We start from the raw sequence: 17801 nt of genomic DNA, 5'->3' as shown, positions 1-17801 counted from the left end.
GCATCTTTGGGATGTGGTGGAACGGGAGCTTCGTGCCCTGGATGTGCATCCCACAAATCTCCATCAACTGCAAGATGCTATCCTATCAATATGGGCCAACATTTCTAAAGAATGCTTTCAGCACCTTGTTGAATCAATGCCACGTAGAATTAAGGCAGTTCTGAAGGCGAAAGGGGGTCAAACACAGTATTAGTATGGTGTTCCTAATAATCCTTTAGGTGAGTGTGTATATATATATACACTCACCTAAAGGATTATTAGGAACACCTGTTCAATTTCTCATTAATGCAATTATCTAACCAACCAATCACATGGCAGTTGCTTCAATGCATTTAGGGGTGTGGTCCTGGTCAAGACAATCTCCTGAACTCCAAACTGAATGTCTGAATGGGAAAGAAAGGTGATTTAAGCAATTTTGAGCGTGGCATGGTTGTTGGTGCCAGACGGGCCGGTCTGAGTATTTCACAATCTGCTCAGTTACTGGGATTTTCACGCACAACCATTTCTAGGGTTTACAAAGAATGGTGTGAAAAGGGAAAAACATCCAGTATGCGGCAGTCCTGTGGGCGAAAATGCCTTGTTGATGCTAGAGGCCAGAGGAGAATGGGCCGACTGATTCAAGCTGATAGAGGAGCAACTTTGACTGAAATAACCACTCGTTACAACCGAGGTATGCAGCAAAGCATTTGTGAAGCCACAACACGTACAACCTTGAGGCGGATGGGCTACAACAGCAGAAGACCCCACCGGGTACCACTCATCTCCACTACAAATAGGAAAAAGAGGCTACAATTTGCACAAGCTCACCAAAATTGGACAGTTGAAGACTTGAAAAATGTTGCCTGGTCTGATGAGTCTCGATTTCTGTTGAGACATTCAGATGGTAGAGTCAGAATTTGGCGTAAACAGAATGAGAACATGGATCCATCATGCCTTGTTACCACTGTGCAGGCTGGTGGTGGTGGTGTAATGGTGTGGGGGATGTTTTCTTGGCACACTTTAGGCCCCTTAGTGCCAATTGGGCATCGTTTAAATGCCACGGCCTACCTGAGCATTGTTTCTGACCATGTCCATCCCTTTATGACCACCATGTACCCATCCTCTGATGGCTACTTCCAGCAGGATAATGCACCATGTCACAAAGGTCGAATCATTTCAAATTGGTTTCTTGAACATGACAATGAGTTCACTGTACTAAACTGGCCCCCACAGTCACCAGATCTCAACCCAATAGAGCATCTTTGGGATGTGGTGGAACGGGAGCTTCGTGCCCTGGATGTGCATCCCACAAATCTCCATCAACTGCAAGATGCTATCCTATCAATATGGGCCAACATTTCTAAAGAATGCTTTCAGCACCTTGTTGAATCAATGCCACGTAGAATTAAGGCAGTTCTGAAGGCGAAAGGGGGTCAAACACAGTATTAGTATGGTGTTCCTAATAATCCTTTAGGTGAGTGTATATATATACATATATATATATATATATATATATATATATATATATATATATATATATATATGTATATATATATATGTGTATATATATATATATGTATATATATGTATGTGTATATATATATATATGTATATATATGTATGTGTATATATATATATATATATATATATGTATGTATGTATATATGTATATATATATATATATGTATATATATATGTGTGTGTGTGTGTGTGTGTGTGTGTTAGAAGCAGTGATTCAAAGAATTCTTTCAACAAGGTTAGCTATTATTAAAACAATTCACTTACATTGTCTATAGAGTGTATGCATGTATGGTTAAATATACATACTCAGACACAGCATGGTTTTCAAAGGGGGCCAGATAAGAATTTGGTGGCAAAGTGATTTTTAAAGCCTGATTTATGTAACCGAATCACTTCATTTATATTTTTAAAGGTACGGAATGTGGATACATGATACCTTTTATATAAACCCTTTGGAATGAGTTTATGAAGAGACATGAATGAGGTTTCAAGAAATGTTTTGTAGCCAATTTCCATTTTGAAAGTTATACTGACTTCCTCATCAAAATTGGGGGGATATTATAGGTTTAAATCATGCCATTTTCTATTAATCTATTAAACAAGGTCAACCATGTTCTATAATGCAGTCAAATGCATGTAGCATATGCTACATTTTGCAAGCATTCATTTACAGTGATTCCCAAGCAGAACACATGGCACATTAGAAATATAAAATAAACATAAATACAAGAATAACAAAGTTCCTGAGAGAATTACACAAAAGTTGGCATGCCATAAAATATTTGAACTGGAACTAATATAACAAGGTTTGTACAAAAATTGACTTACTTATGTCATGATGAAGGCTGTTTTATACTCTGTTGCTCGACCGTTAGTGTACGACAAATCCAGCAACAATAAAGGACAAAGCGACTACAGATCTATTTGATCACAAATGGGTGTGAACACGAATGGAAAAAGGAATGAAGAAGCACTTTTTGTGTATTTTCATACACGTTATTGTTGATTTACATTTTTTTGTTTTACTGAGTACTGTGTTCTCTGTATATAGACATTTAAACTATTTTAACTGATTTTACTTTTCTCTTAAACTTGTACTGTTTTTACCTCATGGCATTCCTTATATTAACAATGGTTCTATGTGCAGTTCTGGGGAGCAGTGTGAAGTAGTGGTTAAGGCTCTTGCCTCCTGAGTAGAAGGGCAAGGGTTCAATCCCAGGTGGGGGACATTGCTGTTGTACCCTTGAGCAAAGTACTTTACCAAGATTGCTCTAGTAAAAACCCAGCTGCATAAGTGGGTAATTGTATTTAAAAATAATGTGATATATTGTAACAAGTATATGTCACCCTGGATAAGTGTTTGCTAAGGAATATAACATGTAAAATATTAATATGTATATGTTACACTCAAAAATGTTATGTTACTTTTTTTTTAATTATTAAACTACATTGTTTATGCAGTGCCCTGCTATTCACTGGTAAAGTTAATGAGGATCTTGTTATTTTAAATCAGTCAATAAAATACATTGTCTCATTACATTTTGCCCCCTACAAAGCAAATTAAGTGCAATTATCACAGGGCAGTCAGCACAGTAGTATCACATGGTTGTGCAGAAAATTAGGTCTGACCCCTTCTGGTTCTCAAACCTTTTTATCTTTCCCCAGGCGCTGGCCCTGCAAGCCCTCAGCCTAAATTGATACTGACAGAGCTGGTTAGCAACATGAAAAAGTAAAAGGCAACTTCAAATGTGATATTGGCTTACTTAATAAGGTGCATTCACTCTTCAGACCTGAATGACGTAAACTGTCTTAACCTGCATGTGCTGCATCTGGCAGTGTTTCTGTACAATCCCTTATTTGAAGCTTTAAGGAACAATCACTCAGATATGTTCAAGACACATATAAATGTGTTTTTACTTGATCAGAGTTCAGGAAATTTACTGTAATTTTCAGAGAGGGTACCTTTCTGCCAGCTTCAAATCAAATCGTATTCTTAAGGTGAGAATGCGGTGATTGCCCATTTAAACAATAGCACGGCAAGCATTAAGCTTTTCATTTAAATCCTTGATAGAGTTGGGAAAAGAGCAACAAAAGTCAATTCTAAATTAAAACCCAGGTAACTATGCATTTCCTATCGCTCCTTCTATCCTATAAAGATACTAAAATTATTTTTCCATCTTATACACACATTTTGGAAACTAAAGTGAGATTTCAATTCAACGGAATAGAAATTGCACAGACCCACAATAACAGTAGCAGTGCAGGCATCTGCAAATCATTTATACAGGTTGGTATTCGTCAAAATTTAAAAAAGACAGACTTAACAGCTTGTCCAGCATACAGTACAAAGGCTTTGGGATATGTCACATGCATGTCACAGGGCATCAATGGTAATATCTTAGGAGAAAGCATAGAAAGCCCACCAGGCCTTGAATTTAAGAATGTGTTGTATATGAGGATGAGTTCAGAGGGTGTACAATGACAGGACTTTACAAAGATATGACGAATGAAGCTGGGAATGACATGAAAGTGAACAGGGGAAGATACTGGATAGCAGCTGGAGTGAGCAAATAACTGAGGTGATCTGCAGAGTGTTTTTTTGTTTTTGTTTTTACTGACACCAAAGACAGACATTATTCTGTTACTATGGTCTCCTTGCTGATAATTATTTGTATTTTGAGAATCTGGGCTTGACTGTATTGCTTGTTTCACTTGGTGGAGTTATCCTATAATCCGATACAACTGCACTCTGCTTAAAGATGATAGGAAAATAAGCCTCATCTTTCCTGGACTTAACTTGGGGTAACCCGTGTAGTTTAACCGATTTAATAAAACACAATACATTATTGTAAAAAGAAAGTCTTTGGTACTAATTATTGCTCTCATTAAATAAAAATAATTGTGCCATTTAAGATGGATAAGTATATATACTGCTTCCACAGGCTCTTAACTTTAGAATATCTGTCACATTAAGGGAACTTGTATTTAAACTTCCAGTAATACAACTATATACAGTCTGGCCTTTGAAGTTCTTAGTTATAAGAGGTGTCATGAACTGAAGATGTAAGATACTTATCAGTAGTGTAAAACAGTTATGTCACATACAACATCTCATAAGTGGAGACGTGTATGTCTAATCTTTTAACTATGATGTTGCATAACAGCCTTGAAATCTGTTTGATCTACCGATTGTTTATTAAACTATTAAAGGCTCAACCTCAAGTACCCAAGTACTCTTTCATCAGGAAAATCCCAACACCCTCCTAAAGCTTGGTTGGCAAAGCTCACATCATGGACAACTGTCATTTTGGTAGATAATATCCTGCAAATGTTTTAATGTTGCCAGCCAGATGCTAGGTGAGCTCAGTTGGCTATACTGGTGTGTGTTTTGGCTTGCAACATTATTAGATAAGATACTGCAGATTCACTTTGAGGGCAGTCTATATGCATTTTAAATATGTCATACAAATATCACCATTCCAATGCAGGGTATGTCTAGGCTACTGGTAGATTTCAAAGACCGAATGGGAGCATTTGTGAAAAACAGGTCAACGTGGAAGTCCAGATGTCTAAATGAAGAAACAGCTGCAAAAGCAATTACTAAAGGAGTAATAAATTGTGCATTTAAGTGGGGTAAATAGGAAACCAAATAACTAACAGACATCATTTATCAAAAAATGTATTTCCTCTGATGGTAGCAATTTGAGCAGTTCAATTCTGCCATTTGAGTATAACATATAACATATAAAACAAATATATGATGTTTAGTTCAAAATATAGAAATATTATGATGTCTGGAACTATCTGGAATAATAATGGGCTAGGTGTCTATATAACCCTACTACACCTCCAGCAAAAGAAAACATGAAGAACTATGATCTACTGAAATATTAACAGTAGCACATTTTCAATATTATGGAAAAGGTATAATTTGCAAATGTACAATTAACCAAATTAACCAAACAAAGCCCAGCAATAATACATCTAAAATGAAGATAACCTAAATGTGATTTAATGCAATTACTGGTACTATCTATGCTGCACAACAGATAATTGAATTATGTTTTACATTCAGGGTGGCTAAGCTGATAACTGTGATTACCATGAGCATTACCATGCTTTATATGCTGATGTGTTGTGGTTACTACAAATGGAAAGCATTATGATGTGAAAATATGAAACAAGATGAGTTTCATATTCTGTTTCACATTTTGTCTCTTATTCTACACCAGGTTATTAAAAAAACAATTTTTAAGATGATTCTGAATGATTTTTAAATTGCAAAAATATGAAGGAGACATGCCCTGTATGTCATATATGTTCCCTGATACTAAATATAATACCTAAAGATCTGTGCGTGCCAAGACCACCTCTAGAAACATTCAAAAGGTTAATAGCATCAAGGCGCTAACTTGAAACCTGGTAGCTCTGTATCAAACAGAAGGGGAGAAACTGTTAGCTCCTCTGGCAGAGAATATATATTCTTTGGCGGCCAGCACTCCCAGTTGTCCTCCCATTTAGATGAATATTGCAAATTTGACTCACAACCTCAAAAGAATTGTTTCTCAGGAGCCATAGGAGCATTTGCAAATAAGAGTAGCCATGGCTACATAAGTGCGTTTGTGGTTGAAGAACAGCAAGGTTGGAGACAGGAGGAGATTTGGACAAATTAAACCAAAATAAAACTGTTCTAGACTGTATATTTAAGCCCTAATGTTTTTTCCCATTGACTGTTACTCTAGATTAAGAGTTTAAAGAAAACAGTAATGCAGACTACACTAAATCTGTGTCAGAATGAAATTGATTAACTGAAATTCAGTTATTTCTTTAGCAGTTATGGAATGCTGATAGCTGATAGCTTAATTAGCTATGACAATGTTGTTCTAAATGGTTTAGTAGGAGACAGATTTCTGTTTTTCCCCTGTAACAAAGGTTAAAACAAGCCTTCAAGACCAGAGAGGAACTTTTTTGAACCCACAAAATGAGGAAAATGGAAACTCACACACCTTATTATTATTTTTTAATAACCGTGATAAAATGAATAAAATGATACATTTCTGATATCAATTCCAACATAACAGAGGGCAGACTGTACAGGATTGTCAATACAAAGATATTAATAATTACAATTTTTGTATTTTCACACAGCGCATACAAATATATGATTTAACAACTTGATGACAAAGTATTCAATAAATGCTACATAGCTTACATGGCAACTATAGGAAAAATGGCATCAATTGCTTATATTTTGGATCAAAATATGTATAGAAATGCCTGTTTTGATGAAAACATTATACATTATTTCTTGCTTAACAAAATAAATTAAATATACATGACTTCTGTTTAAAATCTATATAGAATTACTAAAGCTTTATATTTTGTGGTTAAATTTTACTCTAGTCCACATAGGCACTATTATGGTCCTTTTATCCCCATAGTCAGTGAAATGTAATTGCAAGGAACATTTATTTACTTTTATCTTTTGCTTTCAATTTAATTTCACACACTATAATAAGTGCATATCCAAACCCCATGGATACTTAACTTTGCAGTCGTTTCAGCATCGATATGCAGAAAGTCAGGTCATACTAATCCCAAAAACAACTGCAGTATTTTGCTGTTAGATGTACAAATCTGTATGATGTAAAAATCACAGTTCCACCACATTCAGTCTTTAATATTCCTTCTTCATGGATGGCCTTCAACCATGGCAATTGAAGACATTTGGTATATAGCAATGGCAGTTTGTTGCTGTTGTTGTGTGTTTTAGCCATCTGTGTGTATCTAAAACCTGAAACAGGACACTGATATTCAGCAGTCAATGGCAAATAACTTAAGCAGTTCCTTATTGGCATTTATAGTGGTCAGGGATATCTATGTATAAACACACACATAATTAAAGGGCCCATAAGTACAGAAGCTAAAATAAGCCCCTGTGTATTATCTTAATTGGAAATTAAAGATGGCCTGCAAAACAAAAACAAAAAAATCAAGGATATCAAGTATGTCAGCATAAACGAAACACAAAACAGCCCTTCTATGGCCTGTGCTCCCCGGATCATCAGAGGCATGAGAACACTCCTCAGAAAGCATGAGCTCACGAGCATGCCCTCCACAGCACAAGTGAACAAACGCGTCCTTCCTTGTACACTTGGGTTTCCGTTTATCTCAAGATGTTGTCTTTTCATGAGACCAGACCCCATTTCCGCAGTGACATCCTACTGCAGTCTTTGCAGCATATTGTTATTAGACAAATTAAGTGCATTAGGCATAGATGAAGTCTGTGTGGTTTGCCATACTACTACCTAATTACTGAAGATTTGTCATATTTGCATCACTTAGTTGATAGGAAAAATACCCCAACTCCAACTGGCCCTTTAATAGCTAAGATGTGTGTATATAAATTTTTGTTTTGAGAACACTGAGATTTCTGCATTTACATCATGTTCAAGAAAATATATATTCTCTTTTTATTTGATTTCAGCAGTAAACCTTTGTTCCTTGTTGAAGTTTTCTTGCTTCTGACATAAAACTTGCTGCTTAAGATTTTCCTCTTGGCATATTCTCTTGCTGTAGAGATCGGCCCGGGGCCAAAGAATTGTTAATGCCAAAAAGGCAGAAAAAGTCTGAACTACTCCTGTTGTGAAGAAGAAAAAAAAACCCTACTGAGGCAATCCTAACGGCACACAATCGCTGATTTCAGTCACTTTGCTTTTCATTTGCCCCCAATTAAGCCAGACGATTAATACAATTTAAAAAACAACAACAGAATTACGTTTTGCTTTTTGCTTCCTTCATTATCCACCCTACTGCTCCTCCACCCTTTACTGAACAAAACGCATTCACAGAGTCCTTAATTTCATTTGTTTGTTTTAATCCAGTTTGAGGCACACTAGAGGCTGGCAGTGAACAAATTTGAGTCAGAGGTACCAGGTGGAGGAACAAAAAAACGGCATCAGGCTGTGGAAGAGATGTGTGCAGTCACGGACTGTTTTTATTTTTTATTTATTTTTTTATCGTCGCACTCCTTTTGCAGCTAACACTGATAGTGGATGTGCTGGTGTTGGTGAATCTTACCATCCACGTGAGAGTGGGTGTGCGTGTGGATGTCCGTATAGATCTTTGGATACATTTTGGGAGCCATAGCCGGGGCTAAAGCAGGTCCTCCCTGGGCTAATAAATGCTGCTGCTGGGCTAAGTATTCCTCGTAATTGACGCAGTCTTTGTCTGGGACCTGGGGCATGCACATCCTCTCTTGGATCTGCCGGTGGCGGTGAGGGGTCGGCGCATTGGCAGCGGTGACCGACTGGGAGGAGCAGTGCTTCTTGGTCTGGCAGAGCCACAGCACAATTGTCCCAAATATGAAAACAGCTCCAGCTGGGATGCCAATGATTACAGGCCAGGGGAGGCTGTTGCTGGTGACTTTGGTGCCTGACACTGAGATGCTTGGTTTGGGGTCTGCAGAGAATTTAAACAAGGAAAAGAACAAAGATGAAAAGTTAATAATAATAACAACAATAATAATACAAATAATAAAATGAGTAATTAAAAGCAGATTCAAGAGACAAGACAGTTATTTCATGAGAATGCCACGTTATATGAAATAAAATGGGCAAACTGACTGCAATGTGCAACAGTTACAGCACAATGGGAAATCTTATTTTGCGATTAAAGCCTTTCCTTTTGATTAGACAGGCTCATATTTTATCCACACGAGCCAGGCTCTTCGCAATTTAAGCTGTTATCTCCTTTGTTCAGAGCTATTACTCCTGTAGGTTAGCAGACACCTGATAGGGTGCATTGTACTGGCAGATAAATCAATGTGTTGCTTTAGTTAAGAGTACACCACAACAATGACATTTGAGAAGACCTGACAAATTGTGCAGCAATCTAATTCAATTCAAAACAAGCTTTAGTGGGGGGGGGGAGTGAGGGAGCTCTTACCCGGCAGGACGGTGAGGAAGGCGCTGCGGAAGCTGTAGCCCATGGTGTTGGCTCCCAAGCAAATGTACATGCCAGCGTCCTCCTCCTTGGCGCGAGTGATGAGCAGCTTGTTGAGATAGGAGCCGTCGGGGCGTGACCACACCTCCCCGGTGGGCAGCACCACGAACTTGTGCTCCCCGACATCGATGGTGGAGTTGTACTTGTTCTCGTTGCCGTACTCTACTCGCTTCAGCCACTGGATGACTGGCTTGACGTCGCTGCGCACCTTGCACTGGAATGATGTTGTGCCGCCGTAGTCCACGGTGGTGTTGACCGGGTGGGTGCCAGTCAGGATGGGCTTGGATTTTGTCCTCTCTGAAGCAAAGAAAAAAAAAAAATTGCTTCACTACAACAAAGTGTAAGAAAGTGCTGTGTTTTCAGTCACTCTGTACTGATGATATTTACAACTACGCCTGATTAAATCAAACTTTAGAGTCCACCCATGAACTGCAAATGATAAAACCCATTATTTGATGGAGGCTTTTTGATTGTCTACTCAATCAAAACCCACCCACAAGTAGTGGACTTATAATAACTAGCAGTCACAAATCAAAGTTTGGACTTTATCCAAGCCTAAAGTTGACATTAGGCTTTACCCACAATAAATTAACATTTCAACTTGGAACTAGATAGCTGGTAGTTATTTTAATTACATTTCAAAATGTTATACAACATGTATTTAAAAAACAGCACCCAAAGAATTGTATCTTATGTTAAATATGTCAGCCATTACCAAGCAAGTGGGAAGGGAGTACTGGTACGGTTTGTATTGTGTTACTGTGTAAGCTGCAGTTGTGCGGTATGGAAAGAATCCAGTTTCGGTTTCCCTACATCTTAGGGAATCAAAATTCATCCTCCACAAAACAGCACTTCTAAATCTAGTGACCGCAATTTTATTCCAGGAAGATTAGATGTCCTTATACTAAACCATCATGGGATCAGCACGTCACTTTCATGATTTAATTCACTCATATTCTAACGTGATGGATGTTTTTTTCCCCCTAAAACATTTGTTTTGAAAAAAATATGGATGCATAACGTTACCAGAACTGACATCTCTTTTTCTGAAACTGAACGGATTGCGTTCCCATTTGCGTATAGACTTGATAGAGGAGAAAATGCCACATCTGACACAAGGATGATGTTTGAATCATTTCCACCCTCTGCTTCTGGTTTTAGTATAAACATGTGTTTTTGGAGTCTGCTCACAGCTGTATTTTAATAGGGACCAGATGTCCAGCAGGTTGGAGCACTCTTCAGTGAAGCCTCTGACCCCACCTCCTCAATATGGTTCTCATATAAATTATTAAGTCACCTCACTCATCCTTCTCTATTACATGCAGTGTTGCCTATAATCTAAAGACTTTGTCTCAAATGAAGCTCAAGAGCTGTGAGCACAGGATTGCACATTGGAATACAAGCCCGGATATTAGCATTCTGCGTGTTCCTTGGGGATAACTGACACATGCATGCCTCCATGAGTTGGCCTTCATTTTCATCCGAGAGGGCTGTAATATCCCCCAGAACATATTAGTTTACAATGACGAATACATTTTGAAGCCTTCCATTGCCTACCAACGTATCTAAAAAAATATATACTTGTGCTCAACTGCTCGTGTGTTTGTGCTTGGAACTATTCCACATCTCGGTAGGTGTTTCAACATCTCGCATACTTGCCTCTTATTTAATCTTTCAACCACATCTCAAAAAGGAGGAGCAGCAGTAGGAAAAGAACACACAAGGATGTCGAGGATTAGAGAGTGTGTGTGTGCCCACCTGCGTTAAGAATAATATCCGATTCCTGACTACTTGAGTGAATGTGCAGTTAACTATTCAACACGAGATCAGATGTCCCTTTGAGCACCGCAGTGAAACAGTCTCCCGGTTCTCAACACTTACGTATGACTTCCACCTTGTAGGTGGCGTTGATCTCCCCAGCACGGTTGAAAACACGGCAGGTATATTTGCCACTGTGCTCAGGCGTCAGGTTCTTCAGGCTGAGGGTCCACTTCTTCTTGCGGCCCTCACCCACCTCCTGTGGGGAGAGCGGCTTGCTGTCCTTCAGCCAGGCTATGTCTGGGCGGGGGTTCCCACTCGCAGCACACTTCAGCCGCACAGAGCTCCCAACCGGCCGCGCAATCACCCTCTTGCGCATCTTGGCTGGCTGAGTGAATCTGGGCCGCACTGCAAAGCCAAAGGGCACAACTTATTTACTACAGAACTAGAAGATATGGAAATGGCATCCTATATAATATGCACTGTCTGATCATGATTTGTGTATTAATAGTTGAAAACAACAACACATCTAGATGGATTGATGTGCAAAATGTATTGTGTGTCTAAATGGGCTGCTAATCCCTCATATTGTCGATATTTTCTTTGGCAGAAATTCAAAATGCACGTACATTAAGTAATCACCATTTGATGTCTTGTTTAGAAAACAAATGTGCTGTTCCTTTTTAATAATGATAGAAACCACACATCACATGGCATAATCAAAGCAAATAGGATCTCTGTCTCACTGGAATGCAAATGTTAAGACAGATCAGGATTAAGTGGCTAGGGAGTGTATATCTGAGGTATGATGCATTTAATATGATCTATTTTAGAGTCCCTTTTGAAGATTAAATCCAGACTCATTGTGTACATGATCTGAATAAGTTAAACGGGGACAAATATGACTTGAAAATGTTTCCAATTCATTCCACATAGGGCCCAATGGCGCTAATCACAGGAGCCTCTCAACTGACACAACGGTTGATCCTGACCAGGGACGGTTCAGATCTTTTCCAGCTCCACAATGAAGTCCAGACATTCACAGTCTCCCGTTCTTTTCCTTTGCATCCCCATGGTTGTTTTTCATCAAAGCCCCCTACCCCAGCCCTCATTGCAGAGCAAAGCATCCTTTTTCCTTACCCCATTGTTTTCCTGACTGGTCTTCATTTGTATACTCCGTGTCACCCCCTTCCGGCATCCCCGTACCACTTTTTCCTGAGCTTGAGTCATCTGCAGGCAGAAGGAAGAACTTAGTTAGTTCAATTGCAATCACATTATTTGCAAATGCTATAGAGTCTGAATATATATGTCTTGCACTGTCTCTTGATGTAAATGCTAGAAGACCGGACAATTTGAATGTACTGAATGAAGAGATGGAAACCAGTATAGCAATACATCCAACAAGAGGTGATGTTTTATTGCTGTTCTGAGCTAAAACAAGGCCTTTCATTGCCTTTCAGAATAAAGTGCACAACTTATATCTTAACAATCTTGGTTTCCAGTCCAGTTCCAGATCAGGAACTGATACAGCAAGATTTAGGAGCCAATGGCGTGCCAATCACACCAACCACTCACTGTTAAAAAAACATTTCAAGATGTACTAGGATCTCAGAGGTTAAAATAAGAAAAAGGTTATTTTGACTTTCTAATAATTACTGATTGTAGAGCACGAATAATTGTCTGGTGGTCTTTTTTTGCCTCTTATATTTATATTATACGGTTTCTCAAGTAAAAAACGAACCAAAAATAACCAGAAAGTCTGTGTAACACTTACAAGTTATGGCTGCTAAATAATTGTCATAATATCCCATAGACTTCACATCACATTGTTCTTACTGATACTTTGAAGGTTTCAGCAGCACACTGCATGCTGTTTTTGGTTACAACTAAATACAAAAAATTGTATCACTTTTGTTGTAGCTTCCATTTTTTGGCTCAGCTTTAAAATATATCCTCATTTCCTACCCTAGTAAACCAAGTCTGCCACCACGAAAGAGCCTTTTTCAACAGAATGCTATGAGAGGAACATGAAAGGAATCTGTCCTGATGAAAAGTAAGATGTTTCAGTTAAATTAATTCAACTAAACTGTAGAGACTAGTGGGTATCTTATTATGGAACTACTACAAGCGAGTAAAAATCAATCGCTCAAGAAAAAGAAACTCATTCTAGTGACACATACGCTCCCAACCTAATTTAGTTAGACAATTAGCAGAAAAGATTAGTCACATGCTGGGTTATCCTATGTCTATAAAAAAAGCTGTAAACATGTTCAAATATTAACATCACAAAGGTGTCTGAAACAAAGCCCATTTGGTGCAGAGTGGCACGTAGAAAAGTTCCCTGCTTACAGAGTAGAAACCCTATGCTGTTTTCCTCAAGTTACACGATGTTAGCTCTGCTCACACATACACTGAATGATTGGCATTTTCGGAGCTGCCTGACTCCTAGCCAGCGCTTTGAAGTGGTCCGAAGTGCCCGCAATCTTTTTGATCTCCACTATATGCAGCTTTGCATCTTATTCAGCGTGGGCTTGAACCTGGGCAGTTATTGACAGAGAACGGGCAGGCGACCAGAAACTGCCAGGCAGCAGGCACCAGACCACTGTGCAGGGTCTTTCATTCTTTCCCTTTTTCTTCCTCTGGCTCATTTCTTTCTGTTTCCCCCCTTATTCATCTCTGCTCTGTGTTATATTCATTCATTTGTCCGTTCATTCATTCATTCATTCACTGGGTCTCTCTTTCTTTCCACACATTATTCCCTTCCAAGCCTGTTCCTGTCAATTTCACTGACAAAACACCCAAAGTATTACTACTCCACGGACGAAAAAATAAACCAGCAGACCTATGTAGTCGGGTTTCTTAAACAAAACATACTCCAGGCTCCCACTTATATCGGCGTCATTTTTTTCAAAGGAATATGACACCAATACCAAGCCAGCTTTCACACATGTAATACAGAGTCTTGTGAAAAAAGGTGTAAAATAACTCTTTCGGGTAATTCTACAATCTCTTAATTTCAAATAACTTCTCCATTACAACACTGTTTGTTTAACATCTCCCTATATTTTCCTTTCAGCCTACTGTTTATAGCATTGTTGACTTTAAAAGTATGCCTGTTTCTTTAAGAAATGTGAGTCATACCTCTTGGTGGTCCTCCCTCCTTTTAATATTCTACCACCGTTTTTCCCCCCTTTAATTATAGACAGTTAGAAAGCTTGTCGATCTGAACCCAATTTTTCATCCATCTCTGGCAGACATTGAGCCTGCACATTTGTGTTTTTAGAATGAAATAACTATCAGTCATGATTAATCACTAACACAATGGGAAATGAATCACTACAATACCGCAACCATTTCCTATCCACGTGTATTTTATTATTTTGTATTTCTGCACCTTAAATTTCTTATCCCTGCTTAATTCTGTGCAAGTCACACAGCTATCACACAAAGACAGTGCTCACACTACATTATACAATAATAAGAGTAATGATAATGATGATGATGATAACATAAAATGGTGGTTAACCATACAGATGAGGGAGAACTATTGCAAATGTAATTTATGCCCATCGCTTATAAAAATATTCCTTTATGAGTGCTCTTGCTTTGGCGTCAGATACACCAATCTGCAGCTGTCACCCAATCTTTCGTGAAAGGAAGTCTGATACAAATGGCCATGGAGAGTAAGAACCATTACTGCCTTTGTTCTGTGTCGCCCTACATCCTACCATGGCAAGTTATAACAGCTGTAGAAATTATGAGCCATGCTAACCAATGGGACATTATTACATCGGTATCTCAACCACATGAAGGAATTAATTCTACATAAAACCCTGACAGATTAATTGCCCGTGTGACATATTTATAGTCAATGACATAATTACAGCATCTGAGTTTTCAAGCTTTTTAAGTGAATTTTGAGTTAACTAACTCAATCTTACAATTTTCAAATATATAAATCCACTGTGTTCTGGAATGCAAAAAAAAAAAAAGGACTGTACTGTTCTTCAGCTTCAGAGCCATTTTCTACAAATTCCAATTTTACATAATATAATGGGATTCTATCGGTCAGTGGATTCAAAGTCAAGCAAGTTCAATTATCAATTTGTGGAGTTATTCCTGTTCAGAGTTTTACACTGAGATACTGAAGCAACTGTACAAACTGGGTCCACACAGAGTTTACTAGTAGGTAGTTTTCCAACATTTCAAGTGCTGCTATTAAATGTAAATAGCGTTGTAACCCCCATGTTGTGCAGTGTATGAGCTCCTTTAGGAAAACTAGAAGAAACAAAATATGAAAACCAAAACATTAGGTTCAAAATTATACATGCACACGCAGAACATCAGTCAAAGTACCGTTCCTCTTACAGCAAATGTTGTCACCTTGGCATCCTTGTTTCATGTGTCCCCTGTATTGTATGAAAATTGCTTGCTGTGTGTCTTGCTTTTGTTTAACCGCCCACATTTTGGCTCTGCTTCCCATTTCCATCCACCAGTAAACCAGATCTGCCACCATGAAACAACATTTTGTCATCATTAGAAAGCTATGGGGGTGACATGAAAGGAATCCGCCCCGATGAAAGGCTAGAAGTTTCAACTAAGGGTAAAAAAGAGAAGAATAAGGTGGTCCTGTCATTACACTTTCATCTTTCATTTATTTTCTTAAGCTTTGAAAGAAAACTAATTAAAGTAACTTTTTTGGTGTTTTGTTTCTCATTTTTGGTTGAATCATGTGCTAGTTCGGTTAAGTCATAAATGAATGTTGTTGCTACATGATGTCATAGAAAAAGAGAACTCTATTTCTGACCTAGTTTTCATTGATAAATGACAGCGACAAATATATTCTTCTACCTTTTACAGAAGTGGAAAAAAAACACAAAAGCAAAAACAGTGAACTGTTAAAAGTCAGCCCAATTCTTTGCCAGGCAAGTCAACAATTTGATCATTCATGGCTGCTAGCTCTGGCACAGATCGGGTCTCTGTCACTCCTGCTCTGGAATCCCTTCACCGGTGTGGTTCCCAGATCCATAATGTCAACAGAGCTAAGTGGCACACAGGGAGGGACTGCCAGGCCTGCTGATATTGGCAAATATATTTGTCTTTTGTTTGCGTACGTAACAGATCCCGCCTTGGACTCTATCAATTAACACCTTCCCAAACAGAACGGGAGACAATAATAATCGATAACAAAAAGAACGGCTCGCCCTCTGTGGCGAAAAGCGTGCTTTTATTTGACGTAATGAAAGCCTGCTTCGCCATGGCGTGGCCAGCTTTCCGATCTTTGAAGTCCGCGAGGCCTTGAAAAGCCTGTTTTAGATGATCCCACTTTGCATAAATAAACCCAGTGACCTTTGACCTGCTAGCCTGAGACCCGAGAGCACTTCAAAGCTCCGGGAGGGATGATGTGATCAGCATGTATCATTAGGGCAGCTCCTGATCCACAGCTCGCTGGAGCACAGAGGGTAGAGAAACCAAGCATATATGGATTGAAGGAGGCTGGTAGGGCGGAGTGATAGGCACGGGGGGGAAGGAATGAACTGAGGGAAGACTGATGTTATTTAGCAAGGCTTGAACAGTCACACCAAGGCTGTCTTGCAGTTGAATGACTAGTACTAGGATAAGAGGCAAGGGCGCAGCAATCCCACTGAATCATAAATAAACCTGTGGAAAACTTCAAAGAGACTGCTTGGTAGCAATTCATTTTCAGTGCACCCTAACGCGTGGGATGAAGGATTTCCTAAGAGAGATAACCTCTCTGTTTCTTAGTTAAAACCAAATAATAATAATAAAAAAAAACACTCAGAAAGGTTTCATTTTATGTGAACTGTGCTGTGTTGTTCTGATAAACTAAAAAGTGGGTTTAGTTTTTCTAAACTGCAAACACTAGTATTTTTTATCAGATTACTTCAGTTTGATTTTTGATTTGAGTTTCTAGGAGTTAATAGTTAATAGTTTTTCATTTTGATTACTGGTTTGAGAACACTGCAGTTCAAGAATATTCTCCTTTATTTTTTATCTTCCTGAAAATGAAGCAAATAAGTAAGACAGCTCACCCCCCCGAGGTCTGACTCAAACCTGCAACGTATTAGGGTTTCAATGCATTATTCTGTCTGAAGCCTGCAAAGAGACACTTAACAAAAATGAAATGAAGGGCTTTCTGAAAGAGGTCTTTGCCGGGCTTCAGGCTGAATAAAGCATGCAGTGTTTGTGTGTGGCTGTGCTGAGAAGAAAGAGATGGAGAGAGACATACATTTGTGGTGGAGATGCTTCTGCCGTAACCACAACAAGAAACCGCAGTGCGACTACTGGCCCCACTCACTGCTCTGCGCCAGCTGTCCAGCCAGGCGTATCAAACATTCCCTCTCCAGTGACATGGCTCCTGCTCAGCCCAATCCCCAGCTGCAGTCAAAAGGAGAGCTGGCCCTGCTTCCCTTAAAGCCACAAAATACAAAATACCTGCCTCTCCCCGAGCCCTGGACTTCCCCTCTGCATACATAAACATTGAGCAGTACATTTGCATGATAATTTGACAGTAGTTT

General features: G+C 38.9%; 1 protein-coding gene across 1 annotated transcript in view; it reads right to left on the bottom strand.

The window, feature by feature from the left end:
* Positions 1–6503: 6503 nt before the first annotated feature.
* The window catches only part of fgfrl1a (fibroblast growth factor receptor like 1a), a 100819-nt gene continuing 89521 nt past the window's right edge, over positions 6504–17801 (bottom strand). Inside the window, exons 4-7 of the mRNA XM_066720195.1 lie at positions 12403–12492; positions 11386–11670; positions 9448–9801; positions 6504–8961 (exon numbers count right to left, since the gene is read on the bottom strand). Coding sequence (XP_066576292.1) covers positions 8540–8961; positions 9448–9801; positions 11386–11670; positions 12403–12492 — 1151 coding nt within the window. The 3' untranslated portion in view covers positions 6504–8539. The remainder of the gene's footprint in view (positions 8962–9447; positions 9802–11385; positions 11671–12402; positions 12493–17801) is intronic.

Source organism: Amia ocellicauda, chromosome 13 (genome assembly GCF_036373705.1).
Source record: "Amia ocellicauda isolate fAmiCal2 chromosome 13, fAmiCal2.hap1, whole genome shotgun sequence".
Lineage (NCBI taxonomy): Eukaryota > Metazoa > Chordata > Actinopteri > Amiiformes > Amiidae > Amia > Amia ocellicauda.
The sequence above is the reverse complement of the archived record's forward strand: the minus strand, read 5'-3'. Positions and strand labels throughout refer to the sequence as shown.